At 37.3% G+C, this 26,074-nt stretch overlaps 1 protein-coding gene across 3 annotated transcripts in view; it reads left to right on the top strand.

Moving 5' to 3' along the window:
- Positions 1–26,074, top strand: part of CNTN1 (contactin 1) — a 244,928-nt gene that overhangs the window by 179,147 nt on the left and 39,707 nt on the right. For all 3 annotated transcript variants that reach the window (XM_071733630.1, XM_071733631.1, XM_071733632.1), the window contains 7 exons: positions 318–442; positions 2,444–2,561; positions 4,123–4,273; positions 4,761–4,888; positions 7,280–7,455; positions 18,265–18,385; positions 24,246–24,404. In XM_071733630.1, the coding sequence (XP_071589731.1) occupies positions 318–442; positions 2,444–2,561; positions 4,123–4,273; positions 4,761–4,888; positions 7,280–7,455; positions 18,265–18,385; positions 24,246–24,404 (978 nt within the window). The remainder of the gene's footprint in view (positions 1–317; positions 443–2,443; positions 2,562–4,122; positions 4,274–4,760; positions 4,889–7,279; positions 7,456–18,264; positions 18,386–24,245; positions 24,405–26,074) is intronic.

The raw sequence follows: 26,074 nt of genomic DNA, 5'->3' as shown, positions 1-26,074 counted from the left end.
CTATAATTTTTTTAGGGCTTTACTGAATAATTTCCACAGATTAGCAAAAGCAGTAGCATCCTGTGTCTTTGGACATTCATGATGCATTATTTCAATTACATATTGTCTTCTCATAAAAAATAGTTTGAAGTGATTATGAGTCCAAGTGGTAAGACAAAAACATCTTAGTTTTTTCTTGTGCTGATACATTTCTGCATTATCGTTACTTTGTGTGGCCTCTGAAGTATAGTGGAAAAAAGATAGAATTAAGAGATTGTAATGCTAATTAAATATGTACTTGTTATATTTACAAGGTATCATGGTTTTTTATTCTTCAGCCTCTCCTGAGTGGGTGGAACATATCAATGACACAGAGAAGGATATAGGCAGTGACCTGTACTGGCCTTGTGTAGCTACAGGCAAACCTATTCCAACAATTAGATGGTTGAAGAACGGTGTCTCAGTGAGTATATTGCCACAGTCAATGCATAATTGATTGGTTAGCTGATGGAAACAATTTTTTTTGAAGCATGCATTATTAAAAGGTTAAAGAAAAATAATTCTAGAGATAAAAATATTTGCTGATTCCACTCACATTAGGTGTTAAAATCTATTTTATACAGTTTTACCTCAGTCTTGTCTTCTGTTTTGAAATGCATTTCTTTGAAATGCTATTTAATATTCAGGTCTGGGTTATGAGCTTGCCTTTTTACCACATGTTGAGGAGGTGGTTATCCTTTTTTTCTCAAGGCCTCTGTAAGTAAAGGCTATTTCCTTTCCCATGGATAAAAAAATGAATGTTACCATCTCTCTAAAAAGAATCCTTTTTACAATATAAAACACAAGTGTATCTAAAAATGTAAGAGAAAATGTAGCCAGTGGAGACAAGAGAAAAAAGAATAATTTTTAAATGATCAATGGTGCTCCTACATCATATACTTTTTCATATAGTATTCATTTGTAGCCATATAGTATTGCATTAATTCCATTATTTTGTGATGTGAAGTTTAAATGAATACCATTTGATGATTACAGTTTATTGCATTGGCTGCTCTATTTAAACTAAGTTGATTTTCTGTCCAGGCATTTCAACAATGTATTTAATATCCATTACTTATACTGCATGATGAGCCATTAAAGAACAAAGAGAATAGAGGAGGGCACAATGTAAGGCTGCATCTGCTGGGCCGTGGTGACACTGATCTTGGCAGGCAAACAAAAAACAGAGAATGAGGCAGCATTGTTTTGGCTGTGGATCTTAGGGAAAATGCAGAAGGTTAGAAGTAGAACAGGGATATCACCATCTGCCATATGGAGATAGCTTAAACCAGAAAAAACAATGCTGTTTTCTAGCTTCTGTAGCTATTAGAAAAAAGTAATTTAGCCACTGAATTGCTTGACAGTCCCCACTGAACTTGGCTTTCAGTGACAAGATCTGAATATTGGGCTGCAAAAGCGGTGGGTAATTCTCCAGCAGTGCACAAGAAGATTATGTGTCAATGGTACAAGATGATTTCCAAAAGGAAAAGAGCAAAAATATTTAAATTACCTTGAGAGTGTAGTTTGTTTCTAAATCAGATAATTTTTAATTAGGTATTTCACTTAGCACAAAACAAAGATTACTTGTAGACAATCTGATTTAATGTTTTTCAGTAAAAAATACAGGAAATATGATCCCTTTAATCTATTCTCTGTTTCAGATAAAAAGTATTCTTTTAATCTTCCACTACTCCATGCACTCCAGTTGACTCATATACAAAGTTAAAAGCTATTCAGCCTCATTTTTACAAGAAAATAGAATTTATTAGCATGATAGTTTAAAAAACTATTGACATTTATTTGTGATTTACAAAATATTTCATACTTTGTGAATTTTTATATACAGTTGTGGTTTGTTTTTTTTTAATACATCAACTACTTCATTTTGATTTATCAAATTTCCTTTTTATATTAAAACAAAGTGATAGAAAATAGCTCACACTACCTCCCAGAAGAATCTTCTGAAAAATTATCTCACTGGGTTTTGCTTTGACCTTTTGTTGTTGTAAAACAATGTACATATAACATACTGAAGTCTGAGCATGGCGAAACAAAGCTTATGTACATAAAATGAATGTAAATTCTTGTTGCTTATTTCTGAATCAGTAGTGTTTGCACTGGTATGGTAACAGTGGACTGAAGAATAGATGTGTATAGATGTGTCCAGTACTTCTCAGCTATGATTTTTTCCAGAAAAAAATTTCAATCAACCCTAAATTTTCCTTTAAAAAATGGTGAACGCATCATTACAAAGACTGGAATGTAGTATGGATAAAAGGCACTCTTATTGATGCCTCAATGTTGTGTGAGGGACTCTGTTGGGAACACCCATAAAAACAAAATGAAGAAATGTGTATGGGTGTGAATACTTCAGCATATGCAATCTATATGTATATCCTGATGTTTTACTGATTCTGTGTTTCAGTTTCGGAAAGGTGAACTAAGGATGCAAAGTCTGACCTTTGACGATGCCGGCATGTACCAGTGCATAGCTGAGAACACACATGGAGTTATTTATGCAAATGCTGAGCTGAAGATTGTGGGTCAGTGGGATTATTTGCTCTATTTATTATTTCACATTTGAGTAAGATAGCAGTCATATTTGCATTGTTTGGTAACAGATTTCTGTGAAGATAAAGCTAAGAACCCTCTCTGAATCTCAGTGAGGTGGGGTTTATTCAAGCCCCCTACCTGGGTTTGAGAAAACCTGTTACTAATTTATGGAGAATGTTTATTTCTGTTTATTTCAGTTTATCTCTGATGTTTGCTCACTGCTCTTACCACTCAGAGGAACTGGTAGTGCAGAACTTACATGAAGTGCCTAGAGTTGCTGTCTACCCTCTCAAGCTTACAAAACTGTTGAGAAGTGCTGGGGGTTTTATGTTACCCTATGCTCCCTCTACTGTGGGGCAAAATATTCTTATTTAGAAACTATGTTTTCAGTCACCAGGCCTTTGAAGTTATTCCTCTTCACTCCTCTTTGCTTCTGGCCTCTACAACTCATTACAACCAGCTGCAATTAGCTATTAATTCATTGTGTTATCCTGAGTAGCATCCTGTTGCAAGTTTGCCTTTCAGATCCAGAGTGCTCAGGCTTAAAACAATTTCTGATGTTATCACTGATGTCATCAGAGCAGGTGCACAGGCTGCATGAACGTGGCTTTCACAGGAGATGTCTTTGCAGTAGTTTCCCGGGGTTCTTTCCATCTCCAGACTTTCCCAAGAGCTAAACAATTCTTGACTTCCCCAACCCATTGCATATCAGTACTCCATCTTTCACTCTTCTTTCTTCCTTTACTATGTACTCAGTAGCAGCCTGGACTACCCTGAGACAAACACTTTTTACATGCACATTTTCAAAATTCAGGGGTAAAAAGTGGATGTTCAGAGTTCTTCTCTGTTTTGCTAGGCTTAACTAACAGCCCTGTTCCCTCAGGCTGTGCACATGCTTGCTGGCATGATTAAAAATGATGGTATGCCAAAATGCAAATTATCAATAGCATTTTTTCTTTTGTTTGGTTACAAATAAAGAGAAAATTAGTAAGCAATGGTCTGACCTCACATACATGAATGTGGTGCTTGCTACAGTCATGTCTCTTTACTCTTGTACATCTGTGTACACCTAGAGCCAGCAAGACAAATGGAAAACTACAAAGACAAAGAAGAAACCTGAGAGTTGCTAGAGGGCAGTTAAAACCATTGAAAAGTAACCCAACAATTATTTGAAAGTATGATCGAGTTGGGCTCTAGGAATCTAAATTTTATTAGAATGGATCAAAAAGCCTTTGAAAGGGAGAATCTTCCTATTGATTTCTGGGGACTTTGATCTTGTTAGATTAAACTTCGATGGAGGTTCAGAAATCATCAGATAAAAACCTCTAGTGTAACACAGCACAGGACTGTGTAATGATTTTTCCTGTTTCTTTTAGATCACCATCTACTTGTCATCACATCTCTGCACCACTGATCTTTTTCACTAGTCTGAATAACAGACATTTGCATACAATTCAGTAGTTCTTTCATTTACCTTCATGCTGAAAAAAAAAAAAAAAGTATTTGCAAAAAAATCACTAACATGGGTATTTGTGTTTATTTTGCTTTCAGCTTCACCTCCTACTTTTGAACTGAACCCTATGAAGAAGAAAATCTTAGCAGCTAAAGGGGGCCGTGTAATCATAGAATGCAAGCCTAAAGCTGCTCCTAAACCAAAATTCTCCTGGAGCAAAGGAACAGAGTTGCTTGTAAATGGGAGCCGGTTAGTATTGACTGCCAGTGGACACCGAATTTTAAAAATTGTTCCTTATGTTTATCTTGTTGATTAGTCTTCACTTTTGCAGATTTCAGGGTCAGGAGAATATGTAATTTCAGGAAAATTATATGTCAAAATGTTGCTTGCATTGCTGACCCAAATAGCTAACAGGGCATCCAACTTTAACCATTCTTTTTGATGCAGTTCACATTTCAGAACTGAATCAAAAAACTATAAGAAGTGTAAGAAAAGTATTTGAATTACTTCAAGTGGCTAAAAGTACATTCTCTTGCAACAATGTGAGGCATCTAATCTTGCCACAGTCTATTAAAATACTTTTGACTGTAGCAGTGTTTATAAATGTGGTAGCTAGATGAGACCTTCCAAGAGATGTTTGGGATTTTATTTCATTTAACTACAATCCTTACTGAAAGACCTACTTTCTAAAATAAATAGCTAATTTCTCTTGCTGTATTTTTTGCACTCTCAATAGCATACGTATATGGGATGATGGGAGCCTGGAAATTATCAATGTCACAAAGCTGGATGAAGGTCGCTACACCTGTTTTGCTGAAAATAACCGAGGAAAAGCTAATAGCACTGGTGTCCTAGAAATGACAGGTAAACCTCTGGATTCCATTAGTTCCTTTCAATTAGAAACCCTTAACTCAAAATTACTCTTTTTTTCCAGCACTGCACTGCTTTTGCAAGCCAGTTTATATCTTTTCTTTCTAATTTAATTGCTCATTAAACAATGAATTGATGCTTTTAAAGCATATTGCTTCGTAGAGACTGTGTATATTCGCACCAGTTCTCTGACTGTATCTCCATTTTCATAGTTGATTTTTGTAAGAGCTTATTGAATCAGATTCATTAAACTGACATATTTTGATGCATTCTCTCAATTTCATAGCTTAGCACTAAGGTGCAATATGGGAGCCATGACTCAGAGAAATGGGATTCTTAGTCACCTTCCTTCTTTTCTTTATTTTTTCTTTTGTTGGGGTAAACAAGTCTGAGAGAGAATTGCACATAAAGAAATATGCATTAAGTTGGTGAGACAGAGCATACACTCATGATTCTTTGTTAAAATGTCTTCCTTTAAGTATTAATATTTACTGATTTAATACTGATATGCTTAATTGCTTATTTTAAATCTTAAGTCAAATAAATAAATGTGACAAGAGAGATAACATTCGTGAACAGCTCTGTCTGTCAAGTATTACTGACAGTAGAAGAGTCATTTATCAAATACATTTTTTAATGTCTATTCCAGAACTTATGCTGGATGTGACAGCTCAATGCCAAAATACTGTTGTGCTAATGCAAGAATTTATCTGAATATTCTGGTCATATGAAAACATTTCTCTGGCTGATTTATACCAAGTTTATTGTACCAAATGAATTGTAAGACTTTCTTTTGATTAATGAGATTTGTTCAATGTTAGCAGTTATTTTTCATCAACTTCTGCAGTGTTATATGCCTTAATATTACCCTCAGGCATTTTGATTATTTTGAAAGGTTATGTAAATAAATTTCCAGCTCCTCAATAGTCATATCATACCTTCTAAAATCAGGAAGAACATTTGCATTATCAGTCTCCACAGTGAAACACATAAGGCATATGTTTATAAGCCAAGTGTGAAGAATTGTAAAATTTTTGAGAATTCTGCTCTGATTATTCTAAAAAAGAAAAGACTAAGTAAACTTCCCTGCATCACAGCAGAAACAGAAGGGTCAGATGACATATTTCAGTTGTTTTCACATAGTGAACAATTATGGAGGTTGACAAACATTGCTTTGAAAATGGGATTCCCAAGCACACTGTGTGGCCCATGAAACTTCTCAGACTGCATGAGTAGAGGAAATTAAAAAGTTAAATCTGAATCTGACAGGCACTTTAAAATGTTTTTTTTCCACATGGTGTATGTTCACTGCCTCGGGACCACTCTTTCTTCCACTTCTTAGACTGGTTGAGTACTTTAGGTAAATATTTAGAAAATGACTGATGGCAGAACCAAATGTTGAATGTACAGACACAGTGCTGGAATGGAGCATCTGGCCTAAACTGGTGTCTGTAGCTAAGATTTTAGAGATCAGGTGTTACCTGGTTGCTCAAATGCACTATAGGATAGCTCCGTAGCCAGTAGTTGTTCTATTCCCATATGCACAATTAAGCAGGTTTTAGGTTATTAGAGTAGAGTCCAGAGGAGGGTTTCTGTCCAAGAAAGATGGACAAGAAATGTTTGTTTTATTAAGGATTTGTTACTGTTCTGTGCTTTTTGTTTTCTAATGATGTTTGAAGAAAAATTAATAGGTTTCTGTGATTCAGTCTCTTCCACAGCAGTTGCTAATTTGCTATATGATTTTGATGCATATACCAAGTTCTCTAGCAAGTATCATGAGATCTTTTCCTTTTTTTTTTGTTTCTGTAATAATAAGAGACATTTCCAGGGGATATATAGCTTTCTTCCTTTTGTATTATTTTCTTTTCCTTTCCACATGTAGCTATTTGCATAGTTTGTTATGCATCTATTATATTGTTTCTCAGTAGCTAAATTAAGATCTTGGTCCCTGCAATGTTCTACTGGATATCTGACTAAGCCTGACAACTGAGTAGAACTTTCCATGCGTTGAAAATACAGGTTTTAAAGCACAAGGCATATTATAATTAAAACAAGAGATGCAACACAAATCACATAAGATTAATAATGTCTTCTTTCCACCTGAGATGTACTCAGTGAATAAAAATAGCTTTGAATAGTAATGTGATTCAGAGACTGAAAGAGCCATTTTCAAAGGACAGCCAAACAGAACTTCAGCATTTCAATTGTAAGAGGTTTCCTTTGTTCTCTTCAGTTTGGTCCTTTGAAATGTAGGTGCATGAATAACATGTAAACTATGGTCTAAGGGAGTGGTTAAATGTATAATCAAACAGTTACGGAGCTGAGCTTACATTTGGAAAAACATTTATTTACTGGAATTTTCTGTGTTTACTGTTAACTTCACAGAAGCTACAAAGATTACTTTAGCTCCATTGAATGTGGACGTCACCGTTGGAGAGAATGCCACCATGCAATGCATTGCATCCCATGATCCCACATTAGACCTGACATTTATTTGGTCTCTAAATGGCTTTGTAATAGATTTTGAGAAAGAGCACGAACATTATGAAAGGAATGTTATGGTAAGATACTACAGATCCTTATCTAATATGTGAAAGCTTAGTTGCCTTTATTGTGAATAGCTGTCTTTTCTGTTTTGCTTCTTCTGTTGTGTTGTTGTAAGCTAAGAACATAAAATAAAATTACAATTTAGAAGCCTTACAGGCCTGTAGAAACTTGCAGGTAGATAGCTCCAGTCAGACACCTAAATTGATTTATTTTGGTGCCTCAGTTAAATGCCACGCTGATAAATAGTGAATACAACTGGTAAGAAGGTAGCCCAATCATAAACAGGGTTCAGATTTTCTCAAAAAATGTTAGCATATGCATTCACTTTTACTTACCCATGTGACTCTCATCACCATTTCTGGAATTTGGCACGACACCCAGCCAGCTGGTGGGTAGGAGTCAAATAGTCTGTAAACACTGAGTAAGAAGAGTTTGTGTGAAGTCTAAACAAGTTAATACAAAGACATTCATTTTGGCACATAGAAAGAAGAATCATAGATCTTCTGTGTTTGCATGTATGATTATCTTTTAACAGTCTTCTATCAGGCTTATTGAAAATGAAGACTTTGAGTAGAAATCCCTCCTAGTTGTGTCTAATCACATGCTAATTTTACTGATATTAAACAACAAATGCACATGTGTATATATTGTTCTGGGTTTAAATGACTCAAACCAGCTCCAATTTAGGTACTTTTTTGTGTGTGCTTCTAAGAGGAACTGTGGATGTGGACAACAAAAGGTTGCCTTTAGTGTCTGGGAATGCCAGGGGCCATGTTCAGTTTTAGGTTCAAAATAATGTACCATGCAACCATGCCTCCTGTGGAGTCTTTCTCCTAGGCTGACAATATTATTTGATTTTCCTTGGAGCAAGAGATTCTTTTTCTCTCTTTTCCAATATCTGTTTATCAGTATGTGAGAAGTGTTTCAAGCATAGCTATTTTAGTCTAATTTGGAAATTTGGAAAAAAGAGTCAGAGTTGCCTCAGTGAGCTGATTTTCTGAGTTGCAAATGTCTCTAAGAAGTCACACTGCTCTCTTTCAGTGAGAGAACAAGTCCTTGTCCACCCGTAGAAGTACCCTAAGATCAGCTGAAGCCCAAAGACATAAACTTTTCTGCAGTAAACCTCCTGAAAGTCTACGTTCAAACTCAAGTTACTTGCAAGTTACTAAGCAATTTGCAGTGTTTTTTGTGTTGAGTCAGGAAATATAAAACATGTAAATCTATGCTGCTACAGTAGCAACATTCAAAACAATTCTTGCATGTGGCACTTTGTTGAAGTGCTCATTTTTTAACTCCAAATTAACTTAGCCCAACTCAGTCTTTACAGACCTTCTATAGTCTGCAGAGAGAGAGAAAGAGGTGGTTTACTTCATATGGGCATTGACCTTTCTGCTGGAAGATTTAATTTTTCAAGAATTAATATAGATACTCAATAGGATTAAAAAGTAGCTGAAGAGTTAGTGACTAATTCTTAATTCATTTAGGCAGTTAAATTTAAGTAGGTTAGAGTGAAACATCAATTAATTTATCTGTCAGTGTGTAACTCCATCTTCCCGAGGGATATTTCTTGGTTAGTTGAGTTCATTTGATACTTGGGTCAATACTGAAATTATTGAAACAGAACCAACTTCTTGGTTTGCATTCCTGACCCTTTTTCCTGGACTTTAAAATGCAGAGCAAGTGGAGATAATCTCTGTTGCTCTTCCACAGGCAGCTCACTCTTCCTCACTGAGGACAGAGGGACAGTAGGATTTGAATTGCAATTTGTGTGTGTTCAGTGATTCAGCACTTAAAAAATCACAAATGCAGAATGTTTAACCAATTCAACAACTCCAGTACATTTATATAGAATGGAATTAAGAGGAATATGCACGTTCAATATTTCTGTTTCATCCGTTTATTATCCTATTCTCACATTAAGGGGTTTTCTCCATCCTGTGCAAGCAAAGGGATTTTCTGCTCCCTCTCTCTTCCAAGTTTCTGGCAGTTCTGAGCTCCAGTCACTGGGTGGCAGGTTTGGTTTGCTGAGGCTTTCTCTGCTGCAAAGGTGTGAGCTGCTCAGCTTTTGACAGTGGCATCCAAGCTGTGGAATGCTGCCACCCAACCCCTTGCAAACATTAAAGAAAAAACTGTTCCATCGTGCATGTTAAAATTCCTGGATTTGTGATGCGTGTGCCCTGTGCTGTTGATGGAGAATCCCCATCTGTGTTCCTGAGAATGTCTCTCAATGTATGTGATAATGCAGATCAGCAGCTGCAGGATTTCAGTTCTCAGAATAATGCTAATATTGTTGTCACATACAGATAATGGAATGGTAATGGAATTCATGTAAATACATGCATCATTTTTCTTTAAATGGGAGCTTTAGTATCTCCATCATTTGCTGAAGGCAAAACAAATTTGCATTATATTAGTACTCATTTATCAAAATAACATTTGTCTGCACTGCTTTAATTTCTAGTGGCGTTAATATTTAAAAAACAAAAATATATATATTAATTGGTTAGCTCTCAAAGAGCCAAATGAAGTGTTCAGAATCTTATCATTAAATTGATTGCTTTTGACTTTATGTATGGTTTTCCTCTGATTATTTAATTGAGGAACTAAACATTAACACTTCCTTTCAAGTCCTGTAGAGATACAGAACTTCAAGTAATCTGGAAAACTGTAATGTTCAGTCATTTGTTAGTTGTGGATCTGTTTTTTGTGAGGTATGTTAGAAGACTGAAAAGCTTACTTTTAATATATTTTTAAAAAATATATTCATTTACATTTATTACAAAAAATTCTCTTTAACATGTGAAGGTGTGCAGCTTTTTTTTTTTTTCTTTATACTTTTGGAGCCACACAGTCCATTTGTATAGATAATCAGGAAGAGGAACCCCATAATTTAACCAGTTCAAGTCAGAAAACTGTACATACACTTAGGAAAAGGCTTAACATGTAGGGTGTAATAGACTTAGTCACATATAGGCTGCATACATTTTAAAATACTTTCCATTCCTTGATTATTCCTGTGTTTGCTACATTGTTTATTAGTTGTCTTATAAAATATCAGTACACCTGAAACTCTGACATTTTTCTCCCCATTTTATCTTTAATAAGTTAAATTCAATTGTTGAACAAGTGTTCAGGAACTTGTCTGGATTTCAAATTTTCTTTTATAAGACTTAAAAGAAGGAGGAAGGGATGATGGAAAAAGAAATAAAGCCAGGCAATGAGTTTTTACAGAGACAATTGACTTGTTGCTTGGTCACATTTTCTCATAATAGCAGAGAGATAACAGAAGTAACTGTATTTGGGTGCCTGAGACCCTTCCATACCTTTCAAAATGCAGAACTGTATCACCCTAAAATTTAGCATCTGGATCATTTAAAGTACCTTGCTGAAGTGTTTTGTAAATTCTGTTCTTGGCATCTAGTGTGTTTTTAACATCCTCTAGAAGGTGCTAGCCTTGTTTTTACATCAGATAGCTGTAAGGCTTCATCTTGTTTTGTGATCATAGTTTATCAGTGGAGCCCTACTCGAGATGCTGAGTTCCCCTCTCGTCTACAAGAACAAGATAAAGCCAAGAAAAAACAGAGTGCCAAAAATATTAGGTGCAAAATTGGAGCAATCAAGACTGTTTATAAGAGAAACTTGTAGGTCGTTGCATAATTTTTTAAAAAATAAACAATATTTTTTCTTAATTATGAGAATTTTTGAATTCTCATTTGGTTTTTCTCAATTCTCAATTGTTTTTTTGTTTTTTTCTCAATTTGGTTTTTGTTTGGGTTTTTTTGTTTGATTTTTGGTTTTGGTGTTGGTTTTTTTGTGAGGCAAAAATTTTTGGTTTCTTTGCTTTGTTATGAAATTTACATCTCACATTTCAAAAATGTTGAGATGTAGAAAGCAGTCATTCCATTCCTATTGTAAAAGGAGAAGAATGTAAGATGCCTGACCCACTTCTCAGTAAATAAGTTCATGAATAGTTTGAAGCACCTGATGCATTAGGAGAGCCCAAGGGTGCTGGGATTATTTAACCTCCAGAAGAGAAAGGCCAGGAGGACCTTGTCAAGAGGTATAAACACCTGGTGAGAGAGAACTAAAGAAGCTGGAGCCAGATTTTTCTTATTAGCACCCAGTAAGTGGACAAGATATGATGGGCAGCAGCTGAAAAACAGGAAATTCTAATTAAACATAAGGAAAACTTCTTCATTGTGAAGGTCGTCAGATGTTAAAATAGGTTGCCTAGAGAAGCTATGGATTCTCCCTGCAAAAAGTTATTCAAAATATTTGGACAAAAGAAGGCCCCGAGCAACCTCTTCCAGTTGATCCTGCTTTGAGCAAGGAGATTGGACAAGACACATCCTGAGATCCTTCTGATTTCTGGTTTGTTGTGTGATTTTTTATATATACTTATGCAAAAAAAAAACTGTATAAAAGGCAGTATTGAGTGTAGAAAGAAGATGGTAATAGTATTTTGCTCAGAGAATCCATTTAAATTCTGGAGCACAGTTATTTCTCTGATGGGATATCAGCACCTTTCACCACAAAGAGAAGCTCCTGTGTTTGAAATGAGTGTGAAAGGAATTAAGGTATTGGACCAAAGCTTGGTACTGGCAAGAATGAGGTAATCTTAGAAACTGTATCATGCTTTTTTCTTTCTAATTTTAATCAAAATAAGAATCTTTACACTGAGAGTTGGTAAATCATATTGTATTAACAGTTAGGACTTATTTACTTTTCCATCAGCCCTAATGATGGAATCTTTTTGCAAAATTTGGTAGGGATGCTTTCCCCAGGAGTTCACAGGCCAAAAAAAAAGTGGATAACATTCCACCCAACTAAAAAGCTCTCAGAGAATAAGGAGCATTGTTCATTATGGTGCTTACACACCTCAATGTCATGACTGCTATGGAGCAGGAATTGAGACCTGCTGCGTCCACGCGTTCCTGTGATGGCCACCTTTGTGTCATGTCCCTGAAACTGTGAACACTGCTCAGGCTCTATGTAGCTTTGAAGTCACTTCTGAATCCAGGTTTTCTGTGCATAATTAGCTCTGGTGTCTCTGCAACCATGATACAGTTAATTTACAATACTGTAGACTGTATTACCAACAGCTTTTTTTTTTTTTCCTTATGCAAGTACAATTTATTTTACTTTATACCTCATTAAAGTACAGAAAGCTTTGCAGTTTCATAGGACCACACTGATAAAATTCTAAAGGTGGGTGGCCAGACAGTAACTTTAGGTTAAAATATAATGCATGTAGAAGGGCCTGTTTCTTCACTTTATTTCCTAAAGGTGGAATGGATACCAAGATCCATACTACACATGTCTGCAATGAGTGAAATGAATTCTAGACTGGAGACAGTGTTTGCCAAAAAAAGTTCTCCAAAAGTGGTTGATGGTTTTGCAAGCTGCAGTGAATAAGTTGGACTGTAAAAATCCTATTAGAGGAGTATAGCTTAATACCTACTTGTTTTTTGTAAATTACTATAATTTGCAGTTCCTTGGCTGGACGTGGCAGAAAAAGATGTGCATGTTTTAATTTGACAAATTCCTGAGTAGATGCTTAGGCTTTGTGTCTAGGTCTCTCCCTGCACATTCCACAGTTTTCTGCAACAGAAAAAATACCAAGATTTTAACTGTAATTTTTCCTCACTGCTTTCCCTGGTAATCTTGCTTGTAGACTGTGGAGTCTGGCTATAGGACAAGAAATTAGTGGAAAGTTCAGGAGGAGAAAAGAAGAACTGAAAAAAAAAATTTAGATAGGAAAGTTCAGATGTGCACTGACATGGAAGGAGACTCTATATGGCTTGAAAAGAAGAGGTTGTGTCTGGATTGGAAGAAAAGCTGGGTGACAGCTGTAGGGAGCTCTTTCAGTGCAGTTTGTTGAATACATTGAGGGGTCAGGTGATGGCTCATGAGGCATAGACAACCAAATCAACTGGGCTACTGTAGGTTTTTTTCTAGAGAAGAGTCCCAGGACTCTCTGAAGGCACTGTTTTCAATACATTGCTTTCAGTGCCTTGATATATTAAAGAGACATTTCAGGCATGAGTGAGTTGGAATTCACATATTTTGTCTAGCTTTGGGATAAAATTCAGTGGCAAGGGCCTAATAGTAATGTAGTGAGCTTGAAATGAGATGGATGGAGCCAGTGGTTAAGTGGAAGGAGGGGAAGGAAGCAGAAGACATAGAGCTGAGGGTGAAACCAATGAGCAGTGAACTCCAAAGCCTTTAAGGAAACCTATTATTAATCCACAGTGCTATTTCCAGCAAGAAGAAATGTAGTCTATTTAAAGGATCAAGACATGCCAATTTCTGTAGTGGAATTAAAAAAAAAAATACACTGCAAAATCAGTTGGCTGTGACCTTGTGTGCTTGTGAGATTTCACAAAATATCAAAATCTGTGTACCAGCACTAGCTGGGTAGCAGGAGCTGTGAAAGCCAGGTGTGATCACTACTCAGAGGACTGTAGTTTGCAATGTATTGTGAATTTTTGTCATCAGCCATAAGGTTGTGAGCCATGAATACATATGAACAAGTACCTAAGATTTTTCTGCTGTTGGAAATGAAATAACAAGGCATATTACCACAGGGATGCTAGTACAAAACATAGTTTCCTCAGTCATCCTCAACACTATGCTGAATGTGGAAGAATAATATATTTGTTGGAAATACTTCCCAGTCCACAGTTCAAGGGTAGAATTAGCAGTGTACTTCGTTTACATATAAATATAGTTCAGTGAAGGAAAAGATTCTTCAGTGGGAATGACTCTTTGTCATTATCCTCCTGGTTTATTTTATTTACCCTTAACTTCTATGCCAGCTATGGTTTATTGAAAAAAAGTGAGGTAAGATCTCCTGTGGATAGGTTTGAGATAATAGAACTACACTGTAGTCCCCATCTCATCTCTGACCTCAATATCAGGAAGACAGGTGTGATCACATTTACATGAACAGTCATCAACAGCTGTTGGTTTCTCTGTTCTTCTTGTATACACCACAGAGCAGATCCTCTCCTGGCAGGAACAGAGTAATTCACATGAAGTTAATATTTTTAGGTACAGTAATAGAAAAAGATGCTTTAAATTATTGTCAGGTTTTCAAAAAGCTCATCTCATCACCACATCTCATCTCTTCCACATTTCTGATTGTCTATTCTGCTTTCATCTTAGCTCCACTGGGTATTAAATACCTCTGAAGCTCAGGTTTCTAATTTTCAAACCTGAATTTAAAAAATTAATAAATAAATAAAAAAAAAAGACTGACTGCTTACCAGGTTCTTCTATTTCGGCTAAATGAGGTTTATTATTGCGAAGGGCTTGTAAGCTTCATGGTAACATAAATCTTCTTTTCTCTGATGGTGCAATAGAAGTAGATGCTGCTTTCAGTCAAAATTCCTGCAAATTATTTTTGATTGCACAGGGACACATTCTGCTGGCTCCTAGCAATTAGGTGCACTGGCAAAAGTGACAGTCAAAAGAGAACAGTGAATCTTAGAGACGGGTCATACAATGCTATTTTTGACATCACTATTAAAGCATAAATATAGGGCTGATATGATCAAAGTCTTTTGCTTGAAATGTGGTAAATAACTGAGTGGTGAACCACAGTTACCCTTGGAACATCCCTGAGTGCTGCTATCACAATTTCCAGTCTGTGATTCATTTTTTTTCTGAGTTAAGGAAGGCATTTTTAAATGCAGCCAAGCCAAGGTTTTTGAATAAAAACATACAGTGCATTCATATCTAATTTGTGGACAGAATCTGCTGATGCCCATGCTCTTTATGTGCTTTGTAAGCTCTTCTTTTGCCACCAAGAACGTAGGCTGCTTCTGAGGTATGGAAAGCTTCTTCACCAACTGCATAAAACCTTGGTCCAGGAGAGCTTCTGAATCAACACGATCGTACTGTATCTCTGTGTTGTTCATTTTTAAATTATGCTTCATTTTCCTCTGTTTTTCATCAGTTAGCTTTAAAGATCAAGTTATCATAAAAAAAATTAATCTTAGAGCAAATATATGGATATATCATTAATATCTGCAATAAAGTATTTTAATTAAAGTGCTTACCTAGGAATTAGTAAGTGCTAAGATTATTACAAACTTGTAATAACTTATTATTGAAGTAATAATAAGATTATGGGAATTACAATTTTAGGCAGTTTTCCTAAGCCTTATTGGTCTGGACAACCTTTGCCTATGTTTATTTTCAGCTCAAAGTGCAAGTAATGATCAGAGCTCCACAGGCAGTATGGTTCTTCCTGAGATGACATTTAGTGTTAATGAACTAAAGATTTATACACAGCAGTAAAATAGAGAATGGTGTATCTCTTTTATTAAAACAAAAAACAAAACAAAACAAAGCAAAACAAAAAAGAACAAGAACAAAGTAAGGAAACCCCAGCAACTGAAAAATCCAGGAGTCTGAAATTCTGTAGAGACTGCTGTAATTTTTGGAGGGCAGGCAGAGGAGCAGGTAGCCATCCTTTCTGCTCCCACAGAAGTACTGATACTCCCACTGCTTTTTCTTCCTGAAAGCTGTAGACAGCATTGCTCAGCCCACTGTGGCTCACATGGGGTTAGTCAGGCAGCCAGTGTTCATTTTTGCAGTATTCCCCCCAGATTTTCAGAGGATGCTGTCTTTGAAGCCAGCCCCACTGAAGTGCTCATGAAGAAACTGGGAGCAGGGGGGAACCTGTACAGTAATGCCACTGTCCCAGACTCACCTCATCCCTGTATCCTAAATACAATAAAACAAAATTAAAACCCCTGTCATATTAGTCTTGAGTGAAATGTGTATATGTATAGATATATCCAGAGTGAATATATATGTATGTGTCAAGGTAGATATAGTTTAATAATAACTAAAAGAGAAAGGGTCAGAAATACATCAAGAAATTGGGATTGTCCAGTTATCCAGCTAATCTGTTTCAACATTGCTAATAGCATTTGTGTTGCCAAAAATTTAAAAAGAAACCCACATTTCTTTCTGACCCTACCTAGCAATCATCTGAAGTATTGGTAGCCAGGATCAAGCAGTTACTTTGATGTGTGCTTGATTCTTCTTTTACCCCATCAATGTTTGCTTCAGTAATTTCTTAAAGATGTGAATTCTTATGTTGGATTAAAAAAAATACTGTTAACAGATTTCAGTTTCTACTGAAATTTTATGCCAGCCAATTTTGAAGCTGGCATCCAAAATCCTCACTGGAGTTGGAAAGGAAAAGGATAGTTTTATCTGGCTATTTTAATCTCCCCTAAATATAGATCATAAACTGGCATTCTAGATTCAGACCATTTGGAAAAGATTTAACCCTGTATTTTCCCTCTCCTTTGCAGTTAGGAATATAAACTAGATGACATAACTTTATTTCATTTCTTCAGAATGTCTAAATGCAGAGACACTAATGACAGCCCATAATATTTGAGCTTGTGTTGAAAGCATTTGCTGTTCCCTAGAACTTTCCATGATGATGACACTAGTTCTTATACCTCAATGTTTTGCATTTTCTGTATTACAAACCATTTTGCATCTGAATCCCTTTTGCTCCTGCCTCTGAAGGTTTCAGGATTGCAGTGAGTTGTCTCAGTGTTTTGTGTTTTTTAAAAAAAAATTATAGTTGTGAACAATCTGGACTGAGTTAGGGAGTCTGAATGTTACCTCTTTCACTATAGTGTAGAATAAAACCATCTGTTAATATTTTATAGCATTTCAGCTTCCATGAAAGATATCAGATATATTTTGGAGATAATGTTGTGGGTTTTTCTGAAATACCTTTAAGACTAATACATGTAAAACCCTGTGATTTAACGTAGCAATCCTTTTCTAGAATAAAACCACAGGGAAGATAAGCAAAATATTTCAAGCTTGTTATTTTTAAATATTTGTATGAGCGGCAACATAAAATGTGCTTTTCATTATGAATATCTGTGGTATATAGCAGTCTCTGTTCTACTCCTTGTTTTACAGGGGCACATCTAGTTACTTAGTGGGTTCACAGAAGTGTCAGAAGGCAAAAATACTTTGTTCAGTTTGCCTATTTGTAGAACCACAGGTAGCAGCAGACGGTGGACCTTACAGGCTTGTGAAAATGTAGCTACCTATTTTCCCAGTAGTCCAGCATTGGTGAAGAGTGTTGAGGATGGATTAGGGTCTGTAATGATGATGATGAGGGTATTAGCCTTGTTGAACTGTGAATTGCTTCCCTGGGTACAGTTACTGTCACTGTCCTGTCCATTGCCAACACCCTGTGCAGAGCAGGGACTGTCCTTTCCCCTAAGCAGCTGTGAAAAGTGTTGAGCATTGAGCGTGATTATTTCTCTGCAATCCCTGCATTTTGCTATCTCTTTGGTGCACCTTTATTTAATCTTTGAAAAAGGCTCTGTGACAAAAGTGTTCATACTGCTTTAGACTTGTAAGGGAAGAGCAAAAGAGTATCTTACTGCCTTAGAGGACTCCATGATGTTTTAGTGTACACACATGCATAAAAAAGCAAGTGAAAGTAAAGGAAAAATAATCTGTTTATGAAACAATTCTTGACCACATTTAATGTTTAGATTAAGGCTTCAAATAGTAAAAGGGTGAAAAAATATTTACTTTTTTAAGACATCTGGTTTTTTTTAAGTGCAGTAAACAGTAGCAGCTCCTCAGGAAACAAGTCACTTAAACAACTGTCATATAAATCAGATGTATCTTTGAGGTGATCATGCTTGAACACGTTTTTTGGAAACAGCCACCACTGTATATCAGTTGGGAGAGATGTGGAGGTGGGTATCACCTAACTGTGCAGGGGTGTTTGCCAGCTTCACCGAGTGCTGTTTTTGTAACAGATTAAATCCAACGGGGAGCTGCTCATCAAGAACGTCCAGCTGCGTCACGCGGGCAGGTACACCTGCACTGCTCAGACCATCGTGGACAACTCCTCTGCTTCAGCTGACCTCGTTGTCAGAGGTAAGGTTCTCGAGGTACACCAGAAATGTTGCTGGTTTCCACCTAGTTAAGCACAGAGTTTCAGGTTGTTTAGATTATTTTCTTTCTCAGCAAGAAATGAGAAAATGAGAAGTGCGTAAGCGTGGAAAGTCAGGGCACTGATTCTATTCCAGACATTTAAATGTCTGACTGAATGTGTTTTTCTCTCTGAAAATCAATGAAGATTGTCTTATTATGGGTATTTTCCTTTTGTGGAAGTCATTTCTAGATGCTTTAATTAAGGGTTCATTATTAAAAATAGATTTTAGGTATCATTTCAATAAATCTACTGTACAAAAGTAGATTTCTCTTTTTTCTCTGGAAGCTCTATGGATTAAATCATTGTGTACAGTGCTAGACTTACAATATTAGACCTAAGTTACTGTATAGAGTACTAGACCTACTCAATCTAGTTTTCGTATTACAGACATCAGGACATTTTGGAGTTTAGGTTGTCACTTGATTGTTAACTGATTCATGTCTATTAATTCACAGAATTGCAGAATGGGTTAGAAGGGACCTCTGAAGGTTACTGAATCCAACTCTCCTGCCAGAGCAGGACAAAAGCTAGGGCAGGTGATCCAGAAATGTATCCAGATGGGTCTTGAAAGTCTCCAAAGAAGGAGACTCCAAAACCTCTCTGGGGAGCCTGTTCCAGGACTCTGTAACCCTTTAAAGAAATTCTTCCTCATGTTGAGATGGAACTTTAGGTGGAGCTAATTGTTACTGAGGTCTTAAAACACTGAGCTTGCTTCTATGGCAGATGTCCTACAAGATCTGTTGCAATGCACAGCTTCAATAATGTGAGTTAATTCATGTCCTTTGGGCATTTTGCTCTGTTTTGTGCCTCCAGGTCTAACACATTATGAAGTATTAATGGTCTGTAATGCTGACAGTATAAAGCAGACACACTTGAGGCTGCTTAGTTGTCTTGTTTTGCCCCATGTTCCAGCTACACTATGGAGGTCTACAGCACCTGAAGTGTAGCTTGTACCCTCATTCTCCATTTCTGTCACCTGAGAATGTTGTGGACTTGAATCTTTCTGTATTTAATTTTTTTCTGCATATTAACAGCCAGTGAAATGTCATAATTTTTTTGTGAAATGTCAAAACATAGGTGGTAAGTGGTGAAACTGCAGAATACATCTGCAAAGATGAGAAGGGTCTGTTCTAGTGCCTTAGTATTGTGTAAGAAATTCCTTTTAAAAATAAAAGGAGAGATGTGGTGCCTTATCGAGCTTCTGATTATCCTTCCAACCCAGTAGTTATAATTAGAATAATTTATCTGGGGTTATTTTGTGAAAGAAAACAGCATTCATTTTTTTTCTTGACATTTTGGTTTTAGTAAGATCAACACAGTTCTGCTTATTGTTGAGTAATCTCACTACCATTTAGTGGAAGACTGTATCTTATAGGGACAAGGTTAAATATCTGATGAAATATGACAAAGGTGACATTACAGTTTCACTACATTAGTAGGAAGAGGCAACAGCAAAGTTTGAAAATGAAGAACTAGTTTCAGAGCTTAAAGGGTAGCCACTCTGCGTGCAGGCACAGGAAGATATTTTGTCTGTGCACAAAAAAAAAACCAAAAAAACAAACCAGCTCTTATGGATTGTCCAATGTGTATGAAAGTTGTTACGTCCAGAATTGCTAGTGATATTAGAACACTGAAAAATTTTAGGCCCCTGAGTGTACCAACAACCTTAATGGTCCTGCCCAGCCTCACCCAGGACACCCATCCATGCAACTGCCCAGAAGTGCCATTTATCTCTGGACCTTCAGCCCTGACTGGAGCTAAGTTACAGACATACCTTCTTCCAGCTCTGTCTCCAGCCCTGTCTCATGGTTGGGCTTCAGACCCATGCTGTAGGTGTCTTGTCTCCTGGTTGGGCTGCTTGGATATATGCAGTTGTTTGTCACATGGATGCATCAGATTCATCTCTGCGGTACCCAGGACTCCAATATCAGCACCTGGCTCTACCTGTTGTATTCAGACCCTGTGTATTCTGCCTCGTTAAAGGAACTGCCAAATCATAGAATCAAAGAATCATAGAATTGGCTGGGTTGGAAGGGACCTCAGAGATCATCAAGTCCAACCCTTGATCCACTACTGCTGCAGTTACCAGACCATGGCACTGAGTGCCACATCCAGTCTCTTTTTAAATATCTCCAAGGATGGAGAATCCACCACTTCCCTGGGCAGCCCATTCCAATGCTTGATCACCCTCTCCGTAAAGAAATTCTTTCTAACATCTAACCTAAACATCCCCTGGCACAACTTGAGACTGTGCCCTCTTGTCTTGCTGATAGTTGCCTGGGAAAAGAGACCAACCCCCACCTGGGTACAACCTCCTTTCAGGGAGTTGTAGAGAATGATTAGGTCTCCCCTGAGCTTCCTCTTCTCCAGGCTGAACACCCCCAGCTACCTCAGCCCTTCCTCACTAGACTTGTGCTGGATCCCTTCACAGCCTCCTTGCTCTTCTCTGGACCTGCTCCAGGACCTCGATATCCTTCCTGAACTGAGGGGCCCAGAACTGGACACAGGACTCGAAGTGTGGCCTCACCAGCGCTGACTACAGGGGCAGAATCACTTCCCTGGACCTGCTGGCCACACTGTTCCTGATCCAGGCCAGGATGCCATTGGCCTTCTTGGCCACCTGGGCACACTGCTGGCTCATGTTCAGCTTCTTGTCAATCCAGACTCCCAGGTCCTTTTCTGTCTGGCTGCTCTCCAGCCACTCTGTGCCCAGCCTGGAGCTCCCCATGGGGTTGTTGTGGCCAAAGTGCAGGACCCAGCACTTGGCCGTATTGAACCTCATCCCGTTGGAATCAGCCCAACTCTCCAGTCTGTCCGGGTTCCTCTGCAGAGCCCTCCTGCCTTCCAGCTGATCCACACTTGCCCCCAGTTTAGTGTCATCTGCAAATTTGCTGATGATGGACTCAATCCCCTCATCTAAATCATTGATGAAGATATTAAACAGAACTGGTCCCAGCACTGATCCCTGGGGGACACCACTGGTGAGCAGCCGCCAATTGGATCAGCACCGTTCAGCACCACTCTCTGGGCCCAGCCCTCCAGCCAGTTCCTAACCCATCAGGGATTGCCCCGCTCTGAGCCCTGGGCTGACAGCTTTTTCAGGAGAATGCTGTGGGAGACGGTGTCAAAGGCCTTGCTGAAGTCCAGGGAGACTCCATCCACAGCCTTCCCCTCATCCACCAGGCAGGTCACCCGATCATAAAAGGAGATCAGGTTGGTCAGACAGGACCTGCCCTTCCTAACCCCGTGCTGGTTGGGTCTAATCCCTTGTCTATCCTGTAGGTGCTGTGTGATTGCCCCCAGGATGATCTGCTCCATAACCCTGCCAGGCACTGAGGTCAGGCTGACGGGCCTGTAGTTTCCCGGGTCATCCTTCTGGCCCTGGGGTTATTTTTGGGTCCTGGCTTATCTTTCCAGCAGCTACCCCATGGTGTGCCATTTTCAGAAAGTTCAGCAGTAAGCGAGAAGCTGTAAGAGATATCTCCTAAAGAATGAAGGAAAGAAAGATCTTGTGACTGGAGAACCTGGATAGGTTTCTGAAGGTTTCTTGAGGGTTTCTGAAGTAAACAGTTTGGCAGGAGAATGGATCTCTCAGTCTTTACCTACCCATCCTCAGAGCTAGGCTAGCAAATATGCATGTTACCAAAATGGAGAGTTGACCAATAAACCTCATCTTAAAAATCAGTCCTTAGTCTTAACTTGTACTCTGTGCATCCTTTGTGAAGAGTAAGAGATTGTCACCACATGCAGTAACAGATTTAGTCCTTACGTTGAAAGGGATGTCTGAGTACAGCTAATTAGTAGCTTAGTTTTCAATGCCAAGATTTGAATTTTAATAAAAGCTGGTTAGGAGCAATCCAGTAGTCAGCTGATGTACGTTTTTCCAAGGTTACTAAATGGGAAGTACTTTTGGATCTTAAGAGAAGAAACAACCAGGGATTTTATTGTTAAAGTCATAGGCCACAAGCCAACTGATTGTGGAGAGTTGTTACACTTATTTCTTTTTAAACACATTTATATTTTTTAAGGAACCAGTCTAAATTTGAACACTTTTGGAGCTGGAATTTCAATTGCTTGCTAATTAGAACATAAATTCATAGAAACTGAGGAACAGCAGTGTATCATAGTATTTTGGTTTGATTTGGTTAAATTCATTAGATTCCTTTTGCACAGATTTATGGAGAAAATAGAGCTCAAGAGATATATTTGTCACACTTTGTGTTTAGATTTGATGTAGAAATCTCATTCCATTCTTTTTGTTGAGTTGTTTTTGTTTTGCTTTTCTGTGGTTTCTCTGTAAGTACTGCAGAGAAATACATCCTGTTATTTTATCTTGGGTTTTAATATGCCTTGGGAGTTGTTCAATCAGATGGTTGGATAATTAGCTGAATCATTTTGGCATGTTATTATCTCTGAATGTAGAGTCAGAAAATACTTCTCAATAGGAACAGTCCTATTGCATTGTCTCTGTTTTTTACACAACATTTAATATATTTCATGTAACTGTGTATCATGGAAAACAGAAGCATAATAAAACCAGAATAGACAATATGAAAAGAATGATCTGAAAATATCTGTAGTCCAAATTTGTAAGTAGGTACTGAGCTTTGGGTTACAGAATTACTGTAGGTTTCATGTTTTTTAGCACACCTTACTGAACATTCAGTGCCTTTTACAGATGAAGATTCTTACACTTATAGATGTATGTGCCTGTATCACTCTCTTCTTAGCTTTTTAGTCTATGAAAAAATGACCCATGCCTCTTGATCTGCACATTTTGGCCTCTCTTCTGGGGACCAAGTCACATCACTGCATCAGTATAAAAATTACCCTCACAAAGTAGAGGTGCAGGAGTAGAAGCAATCAGAAATTTTTTTTAATTAAAAAAATGCATTAAGAAAAATGCAAGCACTCACTTCAGCATTTTTTGTCTGTTATTATTGTTCAGTAATATACCAGATGAAGTTTGATGAAGAATTATATTACCATTTATTAGGTTTACTGATATGCTTGGAAAAAACAGGCAAGTTTTTGGAACAGAGGTCTGTCTCTTCAGTGCAATTAACAAACTTAAAGCCAAATATGGATTGAGAATAATTGCTGGTATTTTAACATAGCTATTTTAAGTAGTTGGTTTGAGCAGAAATAGTATTTAAGACTTGAAAAACAAGAGATGAGACTTGATCTAGTTCAGGACAAGCAACTTCTACATGCAATGTGTTAGTTGTGTGTTGGGATCATAGTAATGTGGCATCAAGCCAGCATCTATTTAGTTCATGACTTTTTGTAATCACTAGAGCTAAAAATTTTGAAATTAATTTTTGCAAGTATCTATCTTCTGAACAAACTAAAAAAACTCTTCAGAAGTTAGTTTATAGGTTTTCTTGATGATCAAGACTGAAAGGGCAGATGTGAAATGGCTGTTATCTGAAAAATGTTTTCCCTTTGACAGCCTCGTGCTGTCAGATCAGCTCCTTGGTGTTGGTCTTTGTGGGGTTATTCTGGTGCACAGAACTGATTTGATTTCACCCATAGACTTCCCAAGGCTGTTGTTAGTTCAGTGGGTATAGTGGATTCCACATTTTGGTATGGAATTTTGAATTCTTGTTGTGGGAGGGCTTTTGTTGAGCTGTAGAGAATCATTGCCTAGTTCTGCTTTCATTCAAGTTATATCAGTAAGTATGGGTAGGAAGTTTAAATCTGATGGTAAATCCACTACATTGGCATAAAATAAAGGACAGGGAATTCGTGAACTTTCATTTTCAGAATATTTAATTTTTTAATTGAACTTTTTTTTCTCAGGTCCTCCAGGCCCTCCTGGTGGTATAAGAATAGAAGACATTAGAGACACTGCTGTAGCACTTACCTGGAGTCGTGGAACAGACAATCATAGCCCTATTTCTAAATACACTATCCAGACAAAAACATTTCTATCTGAAGAGTGGAAAGATGCCAAAACAGGTAAGAGCAATGCCAGAAGTTAGAAAGCTTGCTATTCAGAAAATAGGCACAATAAAAAGAAACCAGAGATGCTGTGAATGTCTCCGACAGGGCTTGGGAGCAGGTAGTGTCACTGGGTTATCTGCAGGTTAGTTCCCAGAACTTGGAGAGCCTGAACTGGACATCAAGAAATAGGGAAAAGAACAGGCCAGGGTTTTTACCTGGTTATTACCTCTTTCCTCATTGCTGGAAACATTCCACATCTCCTACTAGAATCATAAAAAAAACATTTTCAGGTTAATTTGGGTGGCACATAGATGTCTTCATTTTTGTATTTTTTATGCAGGAAGTTGATTAGCTTTGTCTGTTTGAGGTCCAGTTGTGTTAAAACTGGCACTGCTAGGGAAAAAAAACTAAGATTGTCCTTCTAGCCACTGGATGTCATCATTGTGCCACATAATTGGAGTCAGCTACACGAACACAGGGCATGCTAATGTATATTTCTTTGCAAGATTTAACATAAGTGCATAAATTTTGAAACTATTTTTAAACCACTGGTATCTTTGAATTCTTTATGGCATTACCACAACCTATACAGAATTGTCTTATCAATATAATTAATCACACCGCCATAATAAGTTGTAACTCAAGTAGAATTATGGTATCACATATTCAGCTTTTCTAAATACTAAGTATATTAATAGTTTCAGCTATTGGCTTTCATTTAAGTTGTCCTTTTGAAGTAATGGAGATAGATGTATGAAAAACAGACTGACATATTGACCTGAAAATCTGTTATATTTTTAGAGTATGATGTTGAAAATACAAGCCCTACTGGCTTACATCATCTTATCTTCTTGAATATGTAGTATATGTATCTCTACTGTATGTATTACCTCCCACAGCCTCTCATATGACTTCTGTTCAAGTAGCATGGAAAATAAAACTAGGTTTCCCAGTCCCTTCCTATCTCTTATATGTTGTTTAGTATTTTCCATAGAACAAGTTTTATTTGAACTTAAAAAAAAAATTAATGGATAAATTAGAGCTGTTCAAATAACTGATGATTTTCTTCAGTAACAATATACACAAGAAAAGAGCATTTTAGACTAACCAGTCTCTGCTTTTTTTCAGGATTAATTATGTTCTATTTCCTTTTTTCTTCTTTTAAATTAAAATAATTTGAAAGAAATGAGACTATAGAAATACACAGGGGTAATTTATGAACAAGAGGTGACAGCTCTCATACTGCTTCCTTTTGTGCTTTGTGTTACTGGAACTAGAAATATGTCTGTGGGAGATACAAATGTTGGATTGAGATCTTTGATCTGTCTGGTTCAGAGCAGCCACTTGAACACATCTGTCTCACTTCTGAGGAAGATTCCCTGTTGGCAGTGCTATAGGTGTGATAGGATGCACATCTTAATTTCTGCTTCACAGAATTAATGAGATAGTCATTGAGAAATGCAGTCAGACTTTGAGTCTGATCCTATAGCATGCTGAGTGAGATTTATATCTTAAACAGGGCAGGGAGGAACCTAGGTTGCTGAATTCCTCTTTTAAGAAGAGACAGTAGGAAAGAAAAATTATTAATTTCTGAAAAGTTGAAATTATATATTCTGGTGTTTTCAAAATCATTGCTTTTACATTTGAGCCATACTTGAGTAGATGATTCCCTTAAAAAAAAAGGT

This window comes from Heliangelus exortis, chromosome 1, assembly GCF_036169615.1.
Source record: "Heliangelus exortis chromosome 1, bHelExo1.hap1, whole genome shotgun sequence".
NCBI classification, from domain to species: domain Eukaryota; kingdom Metazoa; phylum Chordata; class Aves; order Apodiformes; family Trochilidae; genus Heliangelus; species Heliangelus exortis.
The sequence above is the reverse complement of the archived record's forward strand: the minus strand, read 5'-3'. Positions and strand labels throughout refer to the sequence as shown.